The 21,631-nt window shown below is 42.1% G+C and overlaps 1 protein-coding gene across 4 annotated transcripts in view; it reads right to left on the bottom strand.

Moving 5' to 3' along the window:
• gria4b (glutamate receptor, ionotropic, AMPA 4b) overlaps positions 1-21,631 on the bottom strand; it is an 89,842-nt gene that overhangs the window by 26,984 nt on the left and 41,227 nt on the right. For all 4 annotated transcript variants that reach the window (XR_009785295.1, XM_061752871.1, XM_061752873.1 and 1 more), the window contains exons 3-9: positions 20,103-20,342; positions 15,182-15,366; positions 13,754-13,807; positions 12,292-12,450; positions 5,380-5,547; positions 5,151-5,255; positions 2,173-2,283 (exon numbers count right to left, since the gene is read on the bottom strand). Coding sequence is in view for 3 of the 4 variants with exons in the window: in XM_061752871.1 (XP_061608855.1) it covers positions 2,173-2,283; positions 5,151-5,255; positions 5,380-5,547; positions 12,292-12,450; positions 13,754-13,807; positions 15,182-15,366; positions 20,103-20,342 (1,022 nt within the window). In the remaining variant the exon portion in view is untranslated. The remainder of the gene's footprint in view (positions 1-2,172; positions 2,284-5,150; positions 5,256-5,379; positions 5,548-12,291; positions 12,451-13,753; positions 13,808-15,181; positions 15,367-20,102; positions 20,343-21,631) is intronic.

The raw sequence follows: 21,631 nt of genomic DNA, 5'->3' as shown, positions 1-21,631 counted from the left end.
CTTGTATCCGGGATCTTGTTCTTTCGGTCACGACCCACAGTTCGTGACCAAAGGTGAGGGTAGTAACATAGATTGACCGGTAAGAGAGCTTCACCTTTCGGCTTAGCTCATTCTTTACCACAACAGACCGATACAAAGTCTGCATCACTGCAGATGCTGCACCGATCCGCCTGTCGATCTCCCGTTCCATTCTTCCCTCACTCGTGAACAAGACCCCAAGATACTTGAACTCCTCCACTTGAGGCAGGATCTCATCCCTGACCTGAGAGGGCAAGCCACCCTTTTCCGACTGAGGACCATGGTCTCAGATTTGGAGGTGCTGATTCACATCCCAGACGCTTCACAATCGGCTGCGAACCGCTCCAGTGAGATTTGTAGATCACGGCTTGATGAAGCCAACAGAACCCCATCATCTGCAAAAAGCAGTTATGCAATACTGAGGCCACTAAACCGGACCCCCTCTACGCCTCGGCTGCGCCTTGAAATTCTGTCCATAAAAGTTATGAACAGAAGCGGTGACAAAGGGCAGCCTTGGTGGAGTCCAACCTTCACCGGAAACGAGTCCGATTTACTGCCGGAAATGCGGACCAAACTCTGACTCCGGTCTTACAGGGACCGAACCGCCCGTATCGGGGGGTTCGGTACCCCATACTCCCGAAGCACCCCCCACAGGACCCCCCAAGGGAGACGGTTGAACGCCTTCTCCAAGTCCACAAAACACATGTAGACTGGTTGGCCGAACTCCCATGCAACCTCGAGGACCTTGCCAAGGGTGTAGAGCTGGTCCACTGTTCCACGGCCAGGACGAAAACCACACTACTCCTCCTGAATTTGAGATTCGACTTCCCGACGGAGCCTCCTCTCCAGCACCCCTGAATAGACCTTCCCAGGGAGGCTGAGGAGTGTGATCCCCCTGTAGTTGGAACACACCCTCCGGTCCCCCTTCTTAAAAAGGGGGGCCACCACCCCAGTCTGCCAATCCAGAGGCACTGTCCGCGATGCTGCAGAGGCGTGTCAACCAGGACAGCCCCACAACATGCAGAGCCTTTAGGAATTCTGGGTGAATCTCATCCACCCCCGGGGCCCTGCCACCGAGGAGCTCTTTAACCACCTCGGTGACCTCAACCCCAGAGATAGGAGAGCCCTCCTCAGAGAACCCAGACTCTGCTCTCTCATGGGAAGTGGTGTCGGTGGAATTGAGGAGGTCTTCGAAGTATTCTCCCCACCGGCTCACAACGTCCCGAGTCGAGGTCAGCAGCGCACCCATCCCCACTATACACAGTGTTGATGGTGCACTGCTTCCCCGCAGAAATCCATCCATCCATCTTCCGTTCCGCTTCTTCTCACGAGGGTCGCGGGGGTGCTGGAGCCTATCCCAGCTATCTTCAGGCGAAAGGCAGATTACACCCTGAACTGTTCGCCGGCCAATCATCTCAGAAATAGGAAAGTATTTTAGTGTATAACAGAGGATAGGTTTAAAAAAAAAAAAAAAAAAAAAGCGAAGAGATGAATTTCTGATAATGTGGGGAACACTGTAAACATAAGCTTCAAAACCCCCTACCAATTTATACTATCAAAACCTATAGAATTATGATGTTTCATATTTTAAGATAAACTTACTCATCAACGGTAATAAATCAAAATAACAAGCTAGAACAGTTTTGAAGCTTTTTAAGGAGGAAAAAAATGAAACAAGTTAAATGCTTTTACACAATACTGCCTGGTAAGAAGAAATATCTTGCACACTGAGCCTTAATTTGAGGTATTTATTCTTGGTTTGATGTGAGTTTTTACAGTGTAAGCTTGATCTGGAACTGTTTCATAAATAACTGCTTCTGTGCTTTTTTTGAGCAGTTTTTTCGTGTGGGTTTCTACTAAATAGCGTTAAATGAGCAGCCACATTACAAAGGTACAAACAGCATGTGGCGAAATTGTAAGCACGTCGTTGTTGTCGTGCAAATACTGAGCGCAAATTACCGAGAATGAGGGATACAATTGCAGCTGGCATCATAGTTTACCACCCATGTCGGGTCTCCTGCGTTTCCTTCAGGTGTTTTTAAGATCAGTGTCGTTTTGCAGCAAATTGTAATAAACAAAGCCTTTTGGCAGTACAAATCCTTCCTAATCATAAAGATGATAGTACCAGTCCATGCAGACGGGCTTTTTTCTTACCATGATGGTGGTGACCACCACGGTGCGGTTTTCCATGCCGGACGTGTCGTTGGGGAGCAGCGGCGAGTCCTGGATCAGCACCAGTTTGTCGGCGTCGTTCCAGTAGCCGATCTGAGGGAAGCGCAATGTAAGATGACAACCGCCTAAGGCGAAGACTATTCACGTGTCGCTACTTGTGTTCATTTGCACAATGGCAGAGGATACTGGCCCTTCGTTTAATCACTAAGGCATTGATTTCAAGGAAAGCATTTATTTGCAGTAAAACATTGATTTTGAAGTGAGGGTTTAGCTTGAAGCACGCTGTTTATTTGAAGGGAGGCATTTATTTGAAGCAAGGGGTTAATTTAAACTGCGGGGTTTATTTTGAGTGAGGCATTTATTTTAAGTGAGACATGTATTTTATGTAAGGTGTTTGGTTAATGGGAGGGTGTTTTTTTGAAGCAAGGTATTTATTTTAACGGGGAATATATTTTCAGTAAGGCGTTTATTTGAATAAGGCATACATTTAAAGAGAGACATTTACTTGCAGTAAGGAGTTTCTGTTAAGTGATACGCTTATTTGAAATAAGGTATTGATTTTAACAGAGGCATTTATTGGCCGTAAGATGTTTGTTTTAAGTGAGGTGGTTATTTTAAGGGGTTGTTTATGTGATACAAGGCATTCATTTTGAGGGAGGTATTTATTTGAAATACGGCTTTAATTTGAAGTGCGGTAAGTATTTGAAGAGACATTTATTTGCATGAACTAGTTTATGTTAAGTAATACTTATTTGAAGTAGGGGTAGGGTTAATAAGTAGTAAGTAAGGTATTTATTTTAAAGGCGTTTAATTTTCTGGCAATTATCTGAAGGGAGGGTTTTTAAATTTAAGTAAGCTGATTTGTGAATCATTGTTTTGCACTGGCGGAACGGTGGACGACGAGTGTCTGCCTCACAGTTCTGAGGACCGGGGTTCAATCCCCGGCCCCGCCTGTGTGGAGTTTGCATGTTCTCCCCGTGCCTGCGTGGGTTTTCTCCGGGCACTACTCAAAGGAGGATGTTTACTTCAGGGGAGGTATATATTAGTACAAAAGCTTCTCAATGGGTGAAGCCAGACACGACGCTGTTCACTGATTGGTGGACAGAGAATTATTTCTTTTTGTATTAACAGAATGTTGAATGGATGCTGAACGTGCAAAGTCTTTTACCAACGGTGGAAAAAGGAAGCGTCTATTTGAGGTAAGTTTTTTTTTGCCTAAAAATCTGGCGTAAACGCCGCAAATTGAGCTCGTTTTGAGCATGATTGTGCGTCAGACGATTTCAAGTCTCCTCGGATGTCACGGGCTGTGTACGCCCGACGCGGCCGACCGGCCGTACGACGACCGGAACGGAAGCTTTGATGGCCAAAACAAGCATCTGTTCCACGGATGGATGCTGTTGAAACAAAGAGAGCAATGGGCTGTGATTGTCTTCCACCTCCAGCGTGGATGATTAAGGAACGTGTCAAATGTGAGGGCGACCAACAAACGCCCACGCACGCACGCACGCACGCACACATCGTGTGTGTCCTAACGGGACCTTCGCCGTGTGAGAGGAGACGGGCCAAAGCAGCATCTGATTGATGGAAGCTCCTCCCTGCTCCCTCGCTCTCCTCGCCACCTCCATCGCAAACCGCTCGCCATCGCTCTCACTCTTTTGACGATTTCCCCCCAGAATGCCGTCCTCACTCCTCGCATTCATTCATCCTCTCAAAATTAATGAAAAGTGGCTGACAGCTCATTTTAAAGTGAGGCGTTTATTTAAAATCAGCTGTGTATTTGAAGTAAGGTGTTTATTTGAAGTCAGCCATTTATTTGTAGTAAGATTTTTTTATTTGAAGTCTGTCGCTTACTTTAAGTAAGGAATTCATTGGTAGTCGTGTTTGTATGTGCTTTATGTGGGGTAAGCCATTTGTTTAATGCAAGGTATTTATTTGAAACATTGATCTAAAGTAAGGCATTTGTAAAGCATTTGATTCAGGCTTTATATTCCATATTTTGAGATACTGTTGATTTGAAGTCTGCCATTTGTTGGAAGTAAGGTGTTTAATTGAAGTCTTTTATTTGTAGTAAGCTGTTTATTTGAAGTCAGGTGTTTGTTTGAAGTCGGCCATTTGTTTGAAGTAAGGTGTTTAATTCAAGTCAGTTATTTGTAGTAAGCTGTTTATTTGAAGTCGAGTGTTTTTTTGAAGTTGGCCGTTTGTTTGAAGTAAGGTGTTTAATTGAAGTCAGTTATTTATTTGTAGTAAGCTATTTATTTGAAGTCAGCTATTAATTTGAAGTATGTGGTTTATTTGAAATAAGCCGTTTGTTTGAAGTAAGGCATTTTTATTGATCGAAAGACAGGCATTTATTTAAAGTGAAGCATTTATTGTAAGTAAGGCATCAATTTGATTTAAATTGTATGAAGTAAGCCTTTTATTTGATGGAAGATGTTCATCTGGAGCAAAGTTTATTTCAAGTAAGGCGTTTATTTAAAGTAAAACCTGTATTTGAAATAAACTGCTGAACTGAAGTCTTTTATTTGGAGTATGGAGTTGAGTTAAAGTTAGCCATTCATTTGAAGTTAGACACTTATTTGAATTTGCCCATTTGAAGTTGGGTGTCTGTTTGAAGTAGGCATTCATTTAAAGTGAGGCATTTATTTCACATATATTTTCTTTTTGAAGTAAGAGGTTACTTTTTAAAAAGCCATCTATTCGACAGAATGTTTATTTAAAACAAGGCACTTATTTGCGTTGATTTGAATTTAGTCATTTATTTGAAGTTAGGTGAGTATATGAAGTCAGGTATTTGTCAAACGTAAGGTGTGCATATACAGTATGTAAATATGGTGTTGTTCCATATTTTGAATTCACATCCGCAGCGAATAAAGCGGGTTTTTTGGCGGTCGCGGCTAGAAACGCAGCGGTTGTGGATTATGTGATGAAGGTATGAAGGAAGCACGGCGTGATTGCTTTACCCGTCTGGGTCCGTTATTCTTCAGCTCAAACACGTCCATTGTGTAGTTGACCCTGCGGCCGTAGTGGTCAAACTGGACATTACCTGTTAATCCCTGCAGCCGCACCTAAACAGAAACAGAAATTAATTCACTTGACATTATCTCCCACGGGGGTGGGGTGGCGGGTGGGGGGGATTATTTTACAAACTCGAACCACTTGGACGTCACCCGGCGTTTCCTTTGATCGCACCTGTTTGAGAGTACGCTCCATGTCGATGCCCTGGTTCCACGGTGCGGCAGGGTTGGCCAGGCAGTCGCCGGCGTTCCCCCGTCGGGAAATGTCCACCTTCTGCCTGCGCAGGTTCCTGAAGGCCTCGGCCATCACCATCACCCCGTCGTACGTCAACGCCGAAGTGTACTGGAAGGTACGATAAGTCCAAGATTCAATTTTGGAATTTGTGGAGCAACTCTAACCTTGATTTTGCTGAAGTTTTGTTCTTCGATCAAAAGAAAGTGAAAAGAATTTGAACTAACTAGTGTGCTGCCAAGATGGGAAGCACAATAAACTGAATCTGAAACATGATCTGTAGTGGGTCCAACAGCGTAATGTAATTGAATACTGCTAATAAAAGTTTGTTCTGGGACCATTTTGACACAGAAGACAACAAAAGTAGTTTACTGCCTAGACAGGGTGCAAAAGGAATCAATGTAGGTAAATATTCGGTAGCACTTCTATCAGCATGCAATGTAATGCTACGGTGGTAATGTGACGTGTGTTGTGGTACCATTGTCACAGGGGAAATAACAATTCCAAGTAATTTCCTGCCTAAATGGGCAGCACAAAAAATTGAAGTCATTACATGTTTTGGAGTAGTTCCATCAACCCTAATGCAAATGAAATGTTATGCAAAGTAAGTTGTGGGACCGTTTTCAAAGAGAAGCTAACACTATTCAAAGTAGTTTAAGCCGAAACACTTTGATGCCTAGACAGATTGCACAAGAAATTGAAACAGGTAAGAACTCCAAATTCCAACAATGTCATGTAACGTACTGATGCAAATTTCTTTTTGTGGTACCATTTTGAGTTAAAAAATAAAATAACAATTGTTGTAGATGCCATGGCAGCACCAGAAATTGAGTAGTAGTTTTAGCCTGAAGAGTTTTCTGCCAAGACAGACGTGCCCACCCCCAAAAAATCAATCATCTGTTCATCTTCTGGAGCAGTACCAACAAAATATGTGTAATCTGATTTTTGTGGGACCATTCTGAAATAGAGAATAAAATTCAAGTCAGAATTAAGTAGTAGTTAAACTACTGTTCTGCAGTAGTTAAAAGATTGTCATGAAATTTTATATTGATCATACGTATAGAGTCATGACAGTAGTAAAAGTAAAGTAGTTTGCAGCCTATATATATATATATATATATATATATATATATATATATATATATGGCGCCACGGTGGCCGACTGGTTAGAGCGTCAGCCTCACAGTTCTGAGGACTGGTCCATAATATCATCAAAAGTTTCAGAGAATCTGGAGAAATCACTGCATGTAAGCGGCAAGGCCGAAAACCAACATTGAATGCCCGTGACCTTCGATCCCTCAGGCGGCACTGCATCAAAGACCGACATCAATGTGTAAACGATATCACCACATGGGCTCAGGAACACTTCAGAAAACCAATGTCAGTAAATACAGTTCGGCGCTACATCCGTAAGTGCAACTTGAAACTCTACTATGCAAAGCAAAAGCCATTTATCAACAACATCCAGAAACACCACCGGCTTCTCTGGGCCCAAGCTCATCTAAGATGGACTGATGCAAAGTGGAAAAGTGTTCTGTGGTGTGACGAGACCACATTTCGAATTGTTTTTGGAAATTGTGGACGTGGTGTCCTCCGGGCCAAAGAGGAAAAGAACCATCCAGACTGTTATGGACGCAAAGTTCAAAAGCCAGCATCTGTGATGGTACGGGGCTGTGTTAGTGCCAATGGCATGGGTAACTTACACATCTGTGAAGGCACCATTAATGCTGAAAGGTACATACAGGTTTTGGAGAAACATATGCTGCCATCCAAGCAGCCATCTTTTTCAGCAAGACAATGCCAAAACACATTCTGCACGTGTTACAACAGCGTGGCTTCATAGTAAAAGAGTGCGGGTACTAGACTGGCCTACCTGCAGTCTAGACCTGTCTCACATTGAAAATGTGTGGCGCATTATGAAGTGTAAAATACGACAACAGAGACCCGGGACTGTTGAACAGCTGAAGCTGTACATCAAGCGAGAATGGGAATGAATTCCACCTACAAAGCTTCAACAATTAGTGTCCTCGGTTCCCAACCGTTTATTGAATGTTGTTAAAAGAAAAGGTGATGTAACACAGTGGTAAACATGACCCTGTCCCAGCTTTTTTGGAACGTGTTGCAGCCATAAAATTCTAAGTTAATGATTATTTGCTAAAAACAATCAAGTTGATCAGTTTGAACATTAATTTATCTTGTCTTTGTAGTGTATTCAATTAAATATAGGTTGAACATCCATCCATCCATTTTCTGAGCCGCTTCTCCTCACAAGGGTCGCGGGAGTGCTGGAGCCTATCCCAGCTATCTTTGGGCAGGAGGCGGGGCTGCAACACATTCCAAAAAAGCTGGGACAGGTGGCAAAAAAGACTGAGAAAGTTGAGGAATGCTCATCAAACACCTGGTTGGAACATCCCACAGGTGAACAGGCTAATTGGGAACAGCTGGGTCCCGTGACTGGGTATAAAAGAAGCTTCCCTGAATTGCTCAGTCATTCACAAGCAAGATGTCAACTGATCACCACCTGGTGGTGAGTTGTATCCGATGGTGGGGGAAGATACCGGTCCGACGTGGCAGGCCCAAACGTATTGTGAGGGTCTGCTGGGAACGTCTGGCAGAATCCCCTGTCAGAGGCGTAGAGGGGGTCCGGTTTGGTGGCCTCAGTATTGCATGTCTGCTTTTTGCAGATGATGTGGTTCTGCTGGCTTCATCAAGCCGTGATCTCCAACTCTCACTGGAGCAGTACGCAGCTGAGTGTGAAGCGGCTGGGATGAGAATAAGCCCCTCCAAATCTGAGACCATGGTCCTCAGTCGGAAAAAGGTAGCGTGCCTTCTCCTGGTCGGGGATGAGATCCTGCCCCAAGTGGAGGAGTTCAAGTATCTTGGGGTCTTGTTCACGAGTGAGGGAACAATGGATCGGTGCAGCGTCTGCAGTGATGCGGACTTTGTATTGATCCGTTGTGGTAAAGAAGGAAGCACAAGAACAAGATCCCGGATATAAGCGGCCGAAATGAGTGAGCACCTCGGGATCCCCCCGGAAAAGCTGGATGAAGGGGCTGGGGAGAGGGAAGTCTGGGCGTCCCTGCTAAAGCTACTGCCCCCGCGACCCAACCTTGGATAAGCGGCAGAAAATGGATGGATGGATGAATGGATGATTTGCAAATCATTGTATTCTGTTTTTATTTATGTTTAACACAACGTCCCAACTTCATTGGAATTGGGGTTGTATGATGTGGGACCATTTTGTAGTTTGCTACCTAGACGGGCTGCACAAGAAATCAAAACAGGTACATGATGCGCAGGAACAACATATGAGCCGCCCCTCATTTATCTTTGACCTGAAGACTGTGTAACTATTTGCCCTTGCCTTTCTTATAAGCCATCCATTACCCTCCCCAAATACAGGAAACTAATAGAGGGTGGTGGTCCAAAGATGAAGAGTGAGTGTTTAGCCCAGGCGGGGAGGGAAAAAAAAAGGCTGACTTTAATCATCCCGACTAGCGGGAGTTCATCAGCTTTGCTTCCGGCTGGCGGTGACTCCTTTTCATTAGCGCACAGCTCGCAGTGACATTATTGTTCTCTTCTTCACTCTGACGAGAGGCCCGCAGCGTGGACTTACATACCGTACACGCAGGGCCTTTAATTCGGGGGAAGGCCTTTAGATGTACAAACACGAAATAATATTACCAGTCTGTTACAATTTAGGTCAAATGTCAGTGGGTTGTATAACAAAAAAATAAAGGACTATAAACATAAACATGAACGCACACAAGATTGTGGAGCGACCATATGTCACTAAAAGACCATTTAGGTGCTCCTGTTTTGGCTAGCAACAGTGTTCTATTGGGCTCAGCAACTCTTTAATGTCTGTGCATGAAAATTCTTTTTATTAAAAAAACAACATTGAATGCCCGTGAACTTTGATCCCTCAGGCGGCACTGCATAAAAAAAATGACATCAATGTGTGAAGGATATGACTACATGGGCTCAGGAACACTGGCTTTTGAACTTGCGTCCTTAGCAAGTACAAAAGCCAGCATCTGTGATGGTATGGGGCTGTGTTAGTGCGAATGGCATGGGTAACTTACACATCTGTGAAGGCACCATTAATGCTGAAAGGTACATACAGGTTTTGGAGAAACATATGCTGCCATCCAAGCAACATCTTTTTCATGGACGCCCCTGCTTATTTCAGCAAGACAATGCCAAACCATATTCTGCACATGTTACAACAGTGTGGCTTCGTAGCAAAAGAGTGCAGGTACTAGACTGGCCTGCCTGCAGTCCAGACCTGTCTCCCATAGAAAATGTGTGGCGCATTATGAAGCGTAAAATACGACAACTGATACCCCGGACTGTTGAACAGCTAAAGCTGTACATCAAGCAAGAATGGGAAAGAATTCCACCTAGAAAGCTTCAACAATTAGTGTCCTCAGTTCCCAAACATTTATTGAATGTATGTAACACAGTGGTAAACATGACCCTGTCCCAGCTTTTTTGGAACATGTTGCAGCCATAAAACTCTAAGTTAATGATTATTTGCTAAAAACAATCAAGTTTATCAGTTTGAACATTAAATATCTTGTCTTTGTAATGTATTCAATTAAATATAGGTTGAACATGATTTGCAAATCACCGTATTCTGTTTTTATTTACGTTTATCACAATGTATCAACTTCATTGGAATTGGGGTTGTACATTCCCAAAAATACAACATGTAACATATCATGTTAGGCAACTTTCCGACATAAGTAAGTCATGCTACCGACGTAGCAGCACTGTTTACAGCACGTTTCGTACAGTGCATGTCTCGTGCACGTTAGTGACGGCCGTGGCTTTGGTCAGGGATGCGGGAGGTGTGAAGTGAGGCTTATGATGATGATTCATTATTTTGTTAAGGTTATATTCAAATGTTTCCTGGAAACCTTTCTCGACCCTAGGAGTGCAAAACAACCTCGTTTTAAAATATTTAAAAAATACCGTCATCTGCACGGATGTGAATGGATTTCCAGGAGCGAGAGCACTTTACAGAGAAACTCCGAGAAGACGCACACACACACAGACACACACTCACAGAGTTGTGCAATATTGCTCCATGGTGTAAACTTTTAATTGAAGCGGTTCGATCCATCGGATACACACGTACATAAGCTTGACTCACACTCTTTCCACACCACTGCAGCTGCTTCGTAAATATAATAATAAAAAAACGATTTGCTCGAGGCGGGCATTTTGCTGACTGCCTTCTTGCCCCACTGCCATTTGCTATCTGTGCGACGAAAGAAAAAAAATATATAAAAAAATAGTAAAGTGGGTCATTCTGTCACCTGGCTGCAAATGACGAGGTGGACGAGGCCAAGCCGATCGTGACTGTACGAACAGGCTAATGAATGCTTTGCATTTTCTTGTTTTCTGGCTTTATGACTTTAAATCTAATTTTCTACATCATAGTCAAGATGCAACCTGGTTACAGATGTACAAATTCAAAAATTGTTGTTAAAATATCAAAATATCTTGATTGTAGAGTTAGAGTAAAATATTGTGATATTATTGGTTTATTAGCCAAAATGTGATACTTATGTTTTTGGATTGAAAAAAATGACTTTTATCATGGGCAATAGGTTGCCATACTAGTGTACTCAAGGGAAAAATATTGTGCTAACTTTTTTTTTTACTGTTTTGAGGGGAAACATATCGCAATGCTAATGTTATTGTATCGAGATACGACTGTTATTCCAGGCAAAATGTCATGATACTACGGTTATCAAAGCAATATACCGTGATTGTTATCACAGCCACATTCTGGTGATACTTTTGCTATCATGTCCTAAATATAGTGATATTTTTGTTATTGAGGTAAGAAAAATTGTGATTCAATAATGAAAAACTATTGTCATAGTGTGCAAGATTTTGTGATACGATTGTTAAAACAAAAAATATTGTGATACCATTTTTACCGAGGGTAAATTATTGTGATAGTGTCGTTATTGGAGTGACATTATTGTTATTGTATACAGATACAGACTTGGTAGTGGCAAAAATATTGTGATATTTTGCTTTTGTATCCACATATGACTGTTATTGTAGGCAAAATATTGTGATACTATTGTTATTGAAGGAAAACTAATTGTGATACTATAAAATATATAAAATATCCAAATACTATCGTCATTGTGGGCAAAATGTTGGGATACTGTTGTTATCGAGGAAAAAATATCGGAATACCATTGTTACCGAGGGAAAGTTATTGTAACACTATAGTTATTGGCGAGAAATATCTTCATAGTATTGTTATTGTATTGAGGGGAAAATATCACGAGACACTACTTTAATCGTGTCAAAATTTTGTAATTCTATTGATATTGTATTCAGACTGCTTTGATGGACAGAATATTGTGATACTATCGTTATGGTGGGAAGACTTGTGATTCTTTTGTTATCGGGGTGAAATATCGGAATACTAATGTCATCAAGCGCAAACTGTTGTGATACTATTGTTGTCAAGGAAAAAATATCATGGTACTATCGTTATCTGAGTGAAATACCTTGATACTATTTTTATTGTATTGAGGGAAAAATATTGTGACACTATTATTTCTTAGGCAAAATGATCATGATACTATTGTTATGGAATACAAAATATCGTGATACTGTTGTTATTGTTGCCAAAATATCGGTATATGCACTACTGATATTGTCATTCTGATTGTTGTATTGCTATAAGGGGTAAAAAATATTTATCTGCATTTTGGAGTAAACTATCATTACACTATTGTTAACTTGGGCAAAATAATATGATATGATTGTTATACTATAGTTTTTCACCAACATCTATCATATTACGTGTGCAGGCTTTACCTTGGGCGGTGCATCGGAGCCCGGATACTCCCTCTGATCCAGTTTGTTCCAGCGCTGCATCAGTTTGATGACCATGGGATTGCTGAAGTCGACCAGCTGGAAGCCCGTCACGTTGGCGCCGCCATGCATGAAGCGCTCCAGATTGATGTCCTTAAAACCCTTGAGGGGGCGATGAGCACAAAGACTCGTCACGGGAGAAATCGTAGATGTGGAGGGTGCGCTGATTGCCTTTTCGTTTTGCCTTTCAACACCTCCACGATGGAATATTGGACAAAATTATACCTTGGTTCCACAATTGTCACTGAAATAAGTTGTAATAAAAAACACAAATTGACTGAAATTGAACTGAGATGTCATTGTACCCTGACCAGATACAGGATACTCGATGCAGCAACACAGTCCCAGGACATAACCGAGGAGCTCCGTGTTTCACAGTAGGGGCAGTGTTCTATTTGGCAGTTTTTTGAGCGAAATCAAGACAGTGATGCATTTATTGCAACGGTGGGCCGTGTATTAGGTACCTGGGCCGTCAGTGGGGACTTAATCGACTTAATCCATCTCTTAATACCATCACTACCATGTGAAAATTCTAGAAACCATCAATATTATTAAAAAATGCAATTAAACGGCAACTGTGCCACACAGATCACCTGGAACAGTGCAGAATCAATATTTATCTAATAACATTACTAAGCCAAATACAACATACTCACCACAGTTGCTGATTATTAAATATATTAACGTGTACAGATTGCCATAGAAGTTTTTTGGCAGTCAAAACTGGCTGTAACAGGTTTTGCTCTGACTAACCAATCAGATGATCGAATAATGATGATGTCATCGAGGGCCAACGCTCTGCCCCTGTGAGGACGAATCTGAAATTTGATTGTCCCGTTCCTAATATAGTTTAAGTTTATACTGACTCTGAAGGGCAGATGAGCTTGACATGGCAACACAGAGGCTGAAATCCGATTGGACAAAAAAATTCAACATGAAGGAAGAAATGCAGCCAAGAGAAACACTACATAATGGGAATAAATTAATACAATTGAATGGAGCAAATATTAGAATTTAGGTTACTGTAGGCCACTAGGTCATGACTTCATTTAAAATACATAAACAGAGCACTCCGAATGGAATACAGAAGAACCTCTAAGATCAATCAAGATTATAGGAAATCATGCAAATAATAATATTCAAACTTCTGCTGTGCTAAAACTCTGAAAAATATAATCAAATGTAAACCATAGGGGGGGGGGAAAAAACAAAGAAAAGCAAAGCCCACAAGTTAATCCTTTGATTCCTGTCAAACTAAACTCTCAACGGCAGTTCGAACAGCAAGCTTTCGTAGTAAAATATTCGCTCGACTTACTCCATTACACAACCGTGAAGGTGTTCGACTTATTAAGAGTTTCAATTGCACAAAAAAAACAAGTCAATCAGTACGTTCCTTTGACCTCACCAGGTTGGCCATGATGTAATGGTAGCCTTTGACGTGCTTCCCCACGCTGACGATCTGCAAAGAGACGGAAAATTGACCGCGTGACATCATCACACGTTAATTGTGTTGAGCCATGCGCGTGACGGGCGAGCTAGCGTGACCGGACGTAAATACCTTCAGACAATGCTCGGTGTGACACACACACACACACACACAAGTTAACGTGTTGATAAAAAACGATTTTGAAAGCTGACATCTGCCGGAAAATCCCACTGGACAGCCACTTAGTGAGAGTGTGAACTAAGCAGCGAGAAAAAAATGGAAACAATTTAAATCTCTCCGGAGAGCTCGCAAGGATAATAATAATACAATAAAAACCTAACAGCTTCAAAGGGCGACTTTGAAAGAAAGTACAAAAGTGCAGAGCGGAAATGTGTGTTACCTCGGAAATCTCACATTCATAATAAATAGAAAAGCTATTCATAATACCATCTGGTTACAAATATAACGCTGCTACTACTGTCACAGAGGGAATGTTATCGAGAGACTATTGTTATCATGGGCAAAATATAATTCATTATATTATTGTCAACAAAGGATAAGTATCCCAATACTGCACTATCGTTATCAGAGCAAAATGTCATGATGCAAACATTATTCAAGGCAAATATGGTTTTGCTATGATTATCATGGGGAAATATATATTATTTGGAAAAATCACGTTATGATTTTGAAGTGAAATTTGACCGCAACCACTAAATATGACATCACACCAGCTTGTTAAGCGCAACGTGTGCTGCTGTTTGGGGGGGGGGGGGGGGGGGGGGGGGGGAAAGCACCCCATGTGTGTAAAACGTAAATGGCTTGGCAGATGTCAAGAATGGAGATTCGCTGAATAATTGAACAGACACCATTTGCCCCTGCGGAAAGATGTGAGGAAGACGAGCGCAGGGGGAGGAGGAAGGTGAGCGTGTTTATGCCAAAGTAGAACGCCGCTAGAGATCAGAACAGGCTGCTCTCCACTTCCAATCTTTTCCTATTAGCTAACTCAAAGACTGCGAGACAAACATCGAACTGATTAAAGCCAACCACACTGGATACATCGAAAGAGAAAGACACTCATATATCTTCGCCATTAGCACGCCAAAGCACCAGATTATTATACAGGAAAATAATGGTAAACACAACTTTGAATGTACTGATGTATTTCTCAACAAACAAACTGATTTCCGAGAAATACAATGGATATGGTGTAAAAAATATTTGGATACAATCTTCATCACGGCAAAGATATCGTGATTTTATCTTCATAATCATCAAAATATTGTGATACCATCAGTACCGCAACCAAAATATTGTGATAATATGGTGTTACTAGTTTTCCTTGTTGAAATATGATACTATCGAGACAGAAATACCGTGAAACTCAGTGCTACTTTTGAGGCCGACCTGTTCCAGCATGTTCTGCAGCCTCTCGGCCTCGAGGTCGATCACAAACTTCTTCTCCTGCCGCCGATCCAGGTCTTCCAGGAGCCGTCGGTAGTTGGCGTCGTTGAAGTTCTCCACGCAGATGGCGCTCACCTGCCAGTTGTTCTGCCCTGCCCTCTCCATGATGGCCTGCAGGATGGCGTATCCTGATACGGATGGACGGGAAACAAAGGTAGAGATTTGTATACGAGGATAACTTATGTCAAATCATGCGAGCACCTATCCAATAATATGAACCCCCTTTTTGATGGCGAATCCTTCAAACTTTCATACGTAGCTCCATCAATATTAACCGCATAGCCATAAAAACTTGGGAATTTAGCATCACCCATCTGTCTAGAATGCCTGCTTCCAATCGGGGCTCATTTGGGCGTAATCCCTTGGAAGAGTTTGCCAAAATAAGATCCCTGGAATCCAGACAGAATGCCTGCTTCATACCAAATTGGCCGACTTCCTGTTTGATTTCATGCATGGGTTTTCTGCATCTTTTTATGATAGACATGTCCACCCAATTTGGTGTCAATTGGTGAAACTGGTGACAGAAGTTGAGTCTTTCTAAGGTTCCAGGGACGGCTACCGAAGGAATTCCCCCAAAATGACTGCTTCAAACCAAAATGGGCAACATCCTGTTGGAAGTCTACTTGTCGAAAGAATAATAATCAAAGCGATTCCGTGAGGGCCTAATAATGAAGAAACATTATATAGATGCATCAGGACAAGAACATATTGGCCAGCTGTGCAACCCTTTTCATGCCCATGTTGTAGTCGAGGGGGGCGTCCACGTTATCACGTTGCTGTGAAAAGACGACGAGCGACTGCGGCGAGCTGCGAGGGCGGCTGCTCACCGGCAGGAACAGATGTCCTCCTTAAACGACCCCTCCTGGTAGCCATCACAATCTGGCAACCCGTCTCCCTTTGCTACCAATTAGTGGCTTAACCTGCACTCAGGCAACCAGGCGCATCCGCTCCCACCCCACTCCCAACTGCACCTTTTCAAACCCTACGAACCCACTAGGGAGATGAACGCGCAGAGGGAGTTTACAACACATACTGTATACTACGAGGTCAAAAGGTTAGGTACACCTGCACCTTTCTAATTACAGTATATCCAAAACAAGAGAGTGATGTTTAAAATACCATGTTTCCTCAAACAGACGCCATATTGGGCTCGAACGACAAAAGATAAAATGTAGTAAGCTATAACGTGACGAAAGTCGAGTCGCAGTCCATTAATCGATGATGTCGTTGATATTTTTACAGCACAGTACAGCAGTTGCCAACATTTTTTGCACCATGTACTGGCATAACTTACACATATGACATTCATTTGTCTGTACGGGTCTGAGAGTACGAAACTGGTAAAGGATGAGAATAACTGTGAGGCTCACGAGCGATTCTGGCGGCTATTCTGATCGTCGCTAGGCTTGAAAGATCCATAGCAGCGGTATCTCGGGAATGGTGGGGAGGAAAACTCCGACTTTAGCGCCAAAATTTGATGTCTGATTATGTCCGAATGGAAGACAATATTCCATAAACATGATTAGCGGTTAGTTGACTTTAAGTGTGAAATGTCGATGCGGAGTAGCAAAGTCAACTAGTCGACTAATCGGTTCAACCCCATGCACTTCAGACATATACTGTATACACCTCCCTCAAATAGATGCCTCACATTTGCCATCAGGAGAAAAAAAAAATGATTAAGTATAATCAACTAGCCATTACTCAGATAGGGACATTAAAGATTAAAGTGATGAGCAACTTGAATACAGTTACTAACCAAAAGAGAAGCACCGCCAAGGACATTAAAAGTCTCTCAGATAGATTTTAGTGTCCTATTGTGATTGTAATGATTTTACGTTATGTCGTAAAACGTCAATTATTGTTCTATTAGACTCCAAGAGATGCTCACTCCACAATATTGTCCTGTTCTGTTTATGTTTGGCGTTAGCTTTTGTAATTTTTCAAATTTTTGTTTTGTTTAAATGAAGGTTGAACCTCTTCATGAAACCTCGGTTCACTAACCACCATCTGTTTACAAATACAACGCTGCTACTACTGATTAGAAACAAATTTTTCAGACAAATATTACCGGGGTTCACAAACTACGTATGCTCACGCTAACTTGTGTTTGCTCTCACACAGCATAAACATAATTCGTTCCGCACATCACATAGGTGGGGGTTCACTGCAATTAATAAATACTATATCATACTATATCAAGACGTGGGCATCTCCTGGCCTGCACCATGTTGCAAGTCTCGACAAGATTACCCATCATGCCCCCACACATTCAGACGGTGAGAAAGAGTGCTCGGTGTGGCGGGCCACCTGATTACCGGCTGATAAATGTGCAGCCTCGGGGTGGGAAATCAACGTCGATGGGCCACAGGTGAGCGCGCGGCTTCACTTAGCTCCAATCCCAAATCTGCATGGGCTGCTTGTGTTTGTGGCCTTCTGCTTCCATTGAGTACTTTTAGATGGCAGATAGGGAATATTACGCTTTGGAAAAAAAGCCATTCATCACAAACATGAACAAGCAGCCGCGAGCCGAGGAAGAAAAATGATTTTGTTTAAAGCCCAACTCACCTGTCCTCATTCGTTACATGCTCGTTCCTTCCTTATTTTCGCACATCTTTTTTTTCCCCCTTCAAGTCCACCGCTGAAATACAAATAATCTTCCAGGGTCACCATTCTAACTTTTGTCAATTGCACAGCCACTGTTTTGAGTTCTGTGACACAAATTGGCTTTAATCTTTTTAATATTAGTAATTGAAAACCATATAAAAACAACAAAACACCGAGTCAAAGTCGTAAAATTATCCCACGGAGCCCATTTGCTAAACAAAACAGCAGCACCTACCTAAGCGCGCAAAGACGAAATTAAGATAAATTTGTCTTCTCTGTCAAGATCAAATTTGTCTTCACCAGAAAAGATCTGATTGTGTACTAGTATAACATCCGACGGCACTACATACATCATCAAACACCATTCTATTTCTGAAGTGTGTGTCCAGTTTTGATTGACAGCCCCTGACTCAGTAAAAAGGACAAGACAAATAGAAAAGGATCACTTTGGACATCAGTCACTTATGCTTCTCATGTCGATATGCTCTCGTGTCCCTCTTCCGGTTGCTTCTTTTTTTTTCTTCCTCCCACTCAAAACGCTGCCAAACGTAGCTGTTGATCGATCAAAGGTTTCCGGTGTCAATTCCCCCACTTCTTGCAAGGACGTTTTGGAGTCAATACAACGCGTTCAACTTAGTGGACATCTAAAGCACTAAAGAAGAGGTTCTCAAACGTTTTACCCTAAGTACCACCTCAAAAAGTACACTCACGTCATTTTAAAATGGTATTATTTATGATTCGTGTCATTATAATCAGTTAAGCATTTTTGAAGACAATTCATAAATTCACGTTATATGTACAGTATATGTCAAAATGTTTATTATTTCATTTATTTGTGATTTATTTCAACAAATATGATATTATTATTTACAATAACTGAACTTCATTTCTAGAGCACACAACACACTAACACAAAAAATAAAAGCTCAAAATTAAAACATAATAAACAATAAAATAATACAAGTAATAATATTTTTTTTTATTATAAAAATGAATTAAAATCAATAAAATATTATTTTATATTTTATAAATATACTTATTTAAAGACAAACTCATGTAGGGCCTCCTCTGCGTCTCAGACCAAACCGTCACAGGCCTTATGTTGGCCGCCGGCTGTTCCGCCAGCGGAATCCATCCCAACACCCCCCGTCCTGCAGAGGAAGTCAAAAAGGCCTGAATGCCTTCTGGAAAATGTCAAAAGTGAGATATGGAGATGTGATCCAGTCCTTGTAATGGAAATGTGACACGATTGACTCACTCCGGTGCACCTACATGAAGTGCGGGAGAGGCAAAAGATTGGAAGTGAGACAATCAAAAGGGAAAGAAAAGCCCCCGAAAGGCAGAACAGGAAACCGCGGAAGTTACTTCAGGTGTCGGAGCGTGGAGGAAAACACTAGCTGCAACATTTGGACCAGGAGATGCACTGCGATATTGATCGGCCTTCTCCTCCCCGCGGCATGTTGCGGACAAAGCACCACCATTATTTTACGCCGCGGTGTTTGCAATTTCAGGGGCAGAGGCCATACAGGAAATGAGCAAGTATTAATCAGATGGCGGTCTACCGACAGCAATGACGCCATTTGCAGCAATCCGGTCGGATTGTTTGTGGTTCAATAACCCCTTTTTAAAACTGAAGAGAAAACTGACCCTCTTTTGGATTTTCCCAACCATTCCAATACAGAAGTGTTTGAGTGAATGGACAGAGGACATTTAGCCACACTTAGACCATGACTTATCCAATTATTTGAAAAAAACTAACAAAATACAGACACTTCATGTTTTGATCATATGGGTAGAAGCAAAATCATGCGTTGTAAAAATGCATTATACATAGGTAGTAGGGTTTTCCAGAATTTTGAAGTCAACTTTGGGGGTGCGTATTATACATGGGTGGGCGTTATATACGAGAAATTACGGTATGTCCCTTTTAAATGGTCAAAATGATCGAAAAATGTCTGGCACAAACCAAATTGGCAGACTTCCTGTTTCTTTTCAGGCATAGGTGCTTGAAAGTTTTTTGTGGGTCTACTAATGATTACCTTCGCTATTAAAGTTTACGTCATTTGGTGAAACTGGTGTTGGCAGCCATTGGTTTTTAACTGTCCAGGGGATGAGTTTTAGTGGTCTGAGACCACAAAAACACATTGTTTTCATCGGGATACAAGTCCCCACCAACTTTGGGGAGCTTTGGGGTATGTTAGAGCTCCAAAATACAGGAGTGTTAAAAAAAAGGGAAATAAAACACAGCGGAACTAACCCCGATCGGTGTCGTAGAGAAAGACGAACTTGTTCCAGTCATAGTGGTCCAGCAGGGACAAGAGAGCCCCCCGGATGGACGGCCGTAGTTGCAGGGTGAACTGGCTCTCGCCCTCGGTGGGGAAGCTGGGCGTGATGAGGGAGATGTGCAGGGCGCTGCAGAAGGACGTCAACGTGTGCACCGACCGCTTGTCGTAGAGGCCGAAGATGGCGAAGACACCTCGGGAGTACTGGGAGCAAACTGCGGGGCAGAAGAATGATGTGTTAATAGGTGAAGTGAAAGAATTAAAGTTTGTAAAATGTGAATTTCAATTTTTTTTCAGGGGGAAAATGCCTTACAAATTGTCATTGCATCACACAACCAATCAGCACATCTCTGTAGCGCGCATTTCAGACAGCATTCCAAGGATTCATCTGGTCATTTTGAACTTTTAATCTGTGACTGTTGTGCAGTGCATTTTGAGTTTGTGCACTGAGTGAAGTTGTGGACTGCTACATTAGCTGGTAGCTAGCGAGCCCATTGTGCTAAATTATCAAAAGCGGTATAGGATATAATTACAGTAAAATTTCATTTTTTACTTTTGTACATTTCAGTTTGTACTTTTATTTTTCATCAGTACCTCTACTCTTACGAGTCTTTTTTAAGTATCTGTACTTCTGTTAAGTACAGCATGTGAGTACTTTTTCCACATCTTATGAATATGAATGTCTCATTTATCAAATTGTGAGCAGTTATCCTGCCAGCAGCATAAAAAACAAACAAAACAAAAACAAGAACAAACGAGGCAGAGTAACAATCGTGGCCAACACAACAACAAACCATTGTCCACTTTAAAGTTCCTTTAAAGGACGCCACTACACAGTCAATACAGATCAAACCCCCTCCCAAAAATCCCACAATGCTTTTTCTACTTTCATCTGTGAAGTGGTGCTCTTCTCAAGAAATTTCCCCACCATTAACAAAACACATCAGATCGGCACAAAAGCATGCACATTTGAATTCTCACGTAAAATGACTGCTGGACTGCTTAAAGGAGATCTTATTATGGAAAGGCTGTCCCTGTGTACTATAATTGCATTGCACAACACAACGGGAAGATAAAGAGCATCCTCCCCTTTAGCAAACCTACTGAACAAAGTTCCCTAAAGTCCTTTACAAACACCTTCCCGTTATGCATGTCAAAGGGTGAGTAGTTGTACTTTACAGTGGCACCTCATCTTATACGTGACGCGGGTTTTTCAACCCCGTCGCTAGGCCGATTTTTTGTTGCTGCCGTTGTTTTTCCGAGCGCGAAATGGTGGCATCTAACTTCACAGCAAGCAGCAAATAGTAAGCAATTTCATACACAAGCTGTTTATTGCCACTCCCAGTTGTCGTTTTAAGAGAATTAGCAGAATTTCACTTTTCGTGGCTAAACGATTGCTGCTATTGGCTCCAACGTGTGTGCACGTGTGCGTGTGTGTGTGTGTGTGTGTGAGTGTGTGTCCACATTGAGGGATGACGTCCCTCGGGAGCAGTGGAGTCGCGGT

Source organism: Phyllopteryx taeniolatus, chromosome 17 (assembly GCF_024500385.1).
Source record: "Phyllopteryx taeniolatus isolate TA_2022b chromosome 17, UOR_Ptae_1.2, whole genome shotgun sequence".
NCBI classification, from domain to species: domain Eukaryota; kingdom Metazoa; phylum Chordata; class Actinopteri; order Syngnathiformes; family Syngnathidae; genus Phyllopteryx; species Phyllopteryx taeniolatus.
The sequence above is the reverse complement of the archived record's forward strand: the minus strand, read 5'-3'. Positions and strand labels throughout refer to the sequence as shown.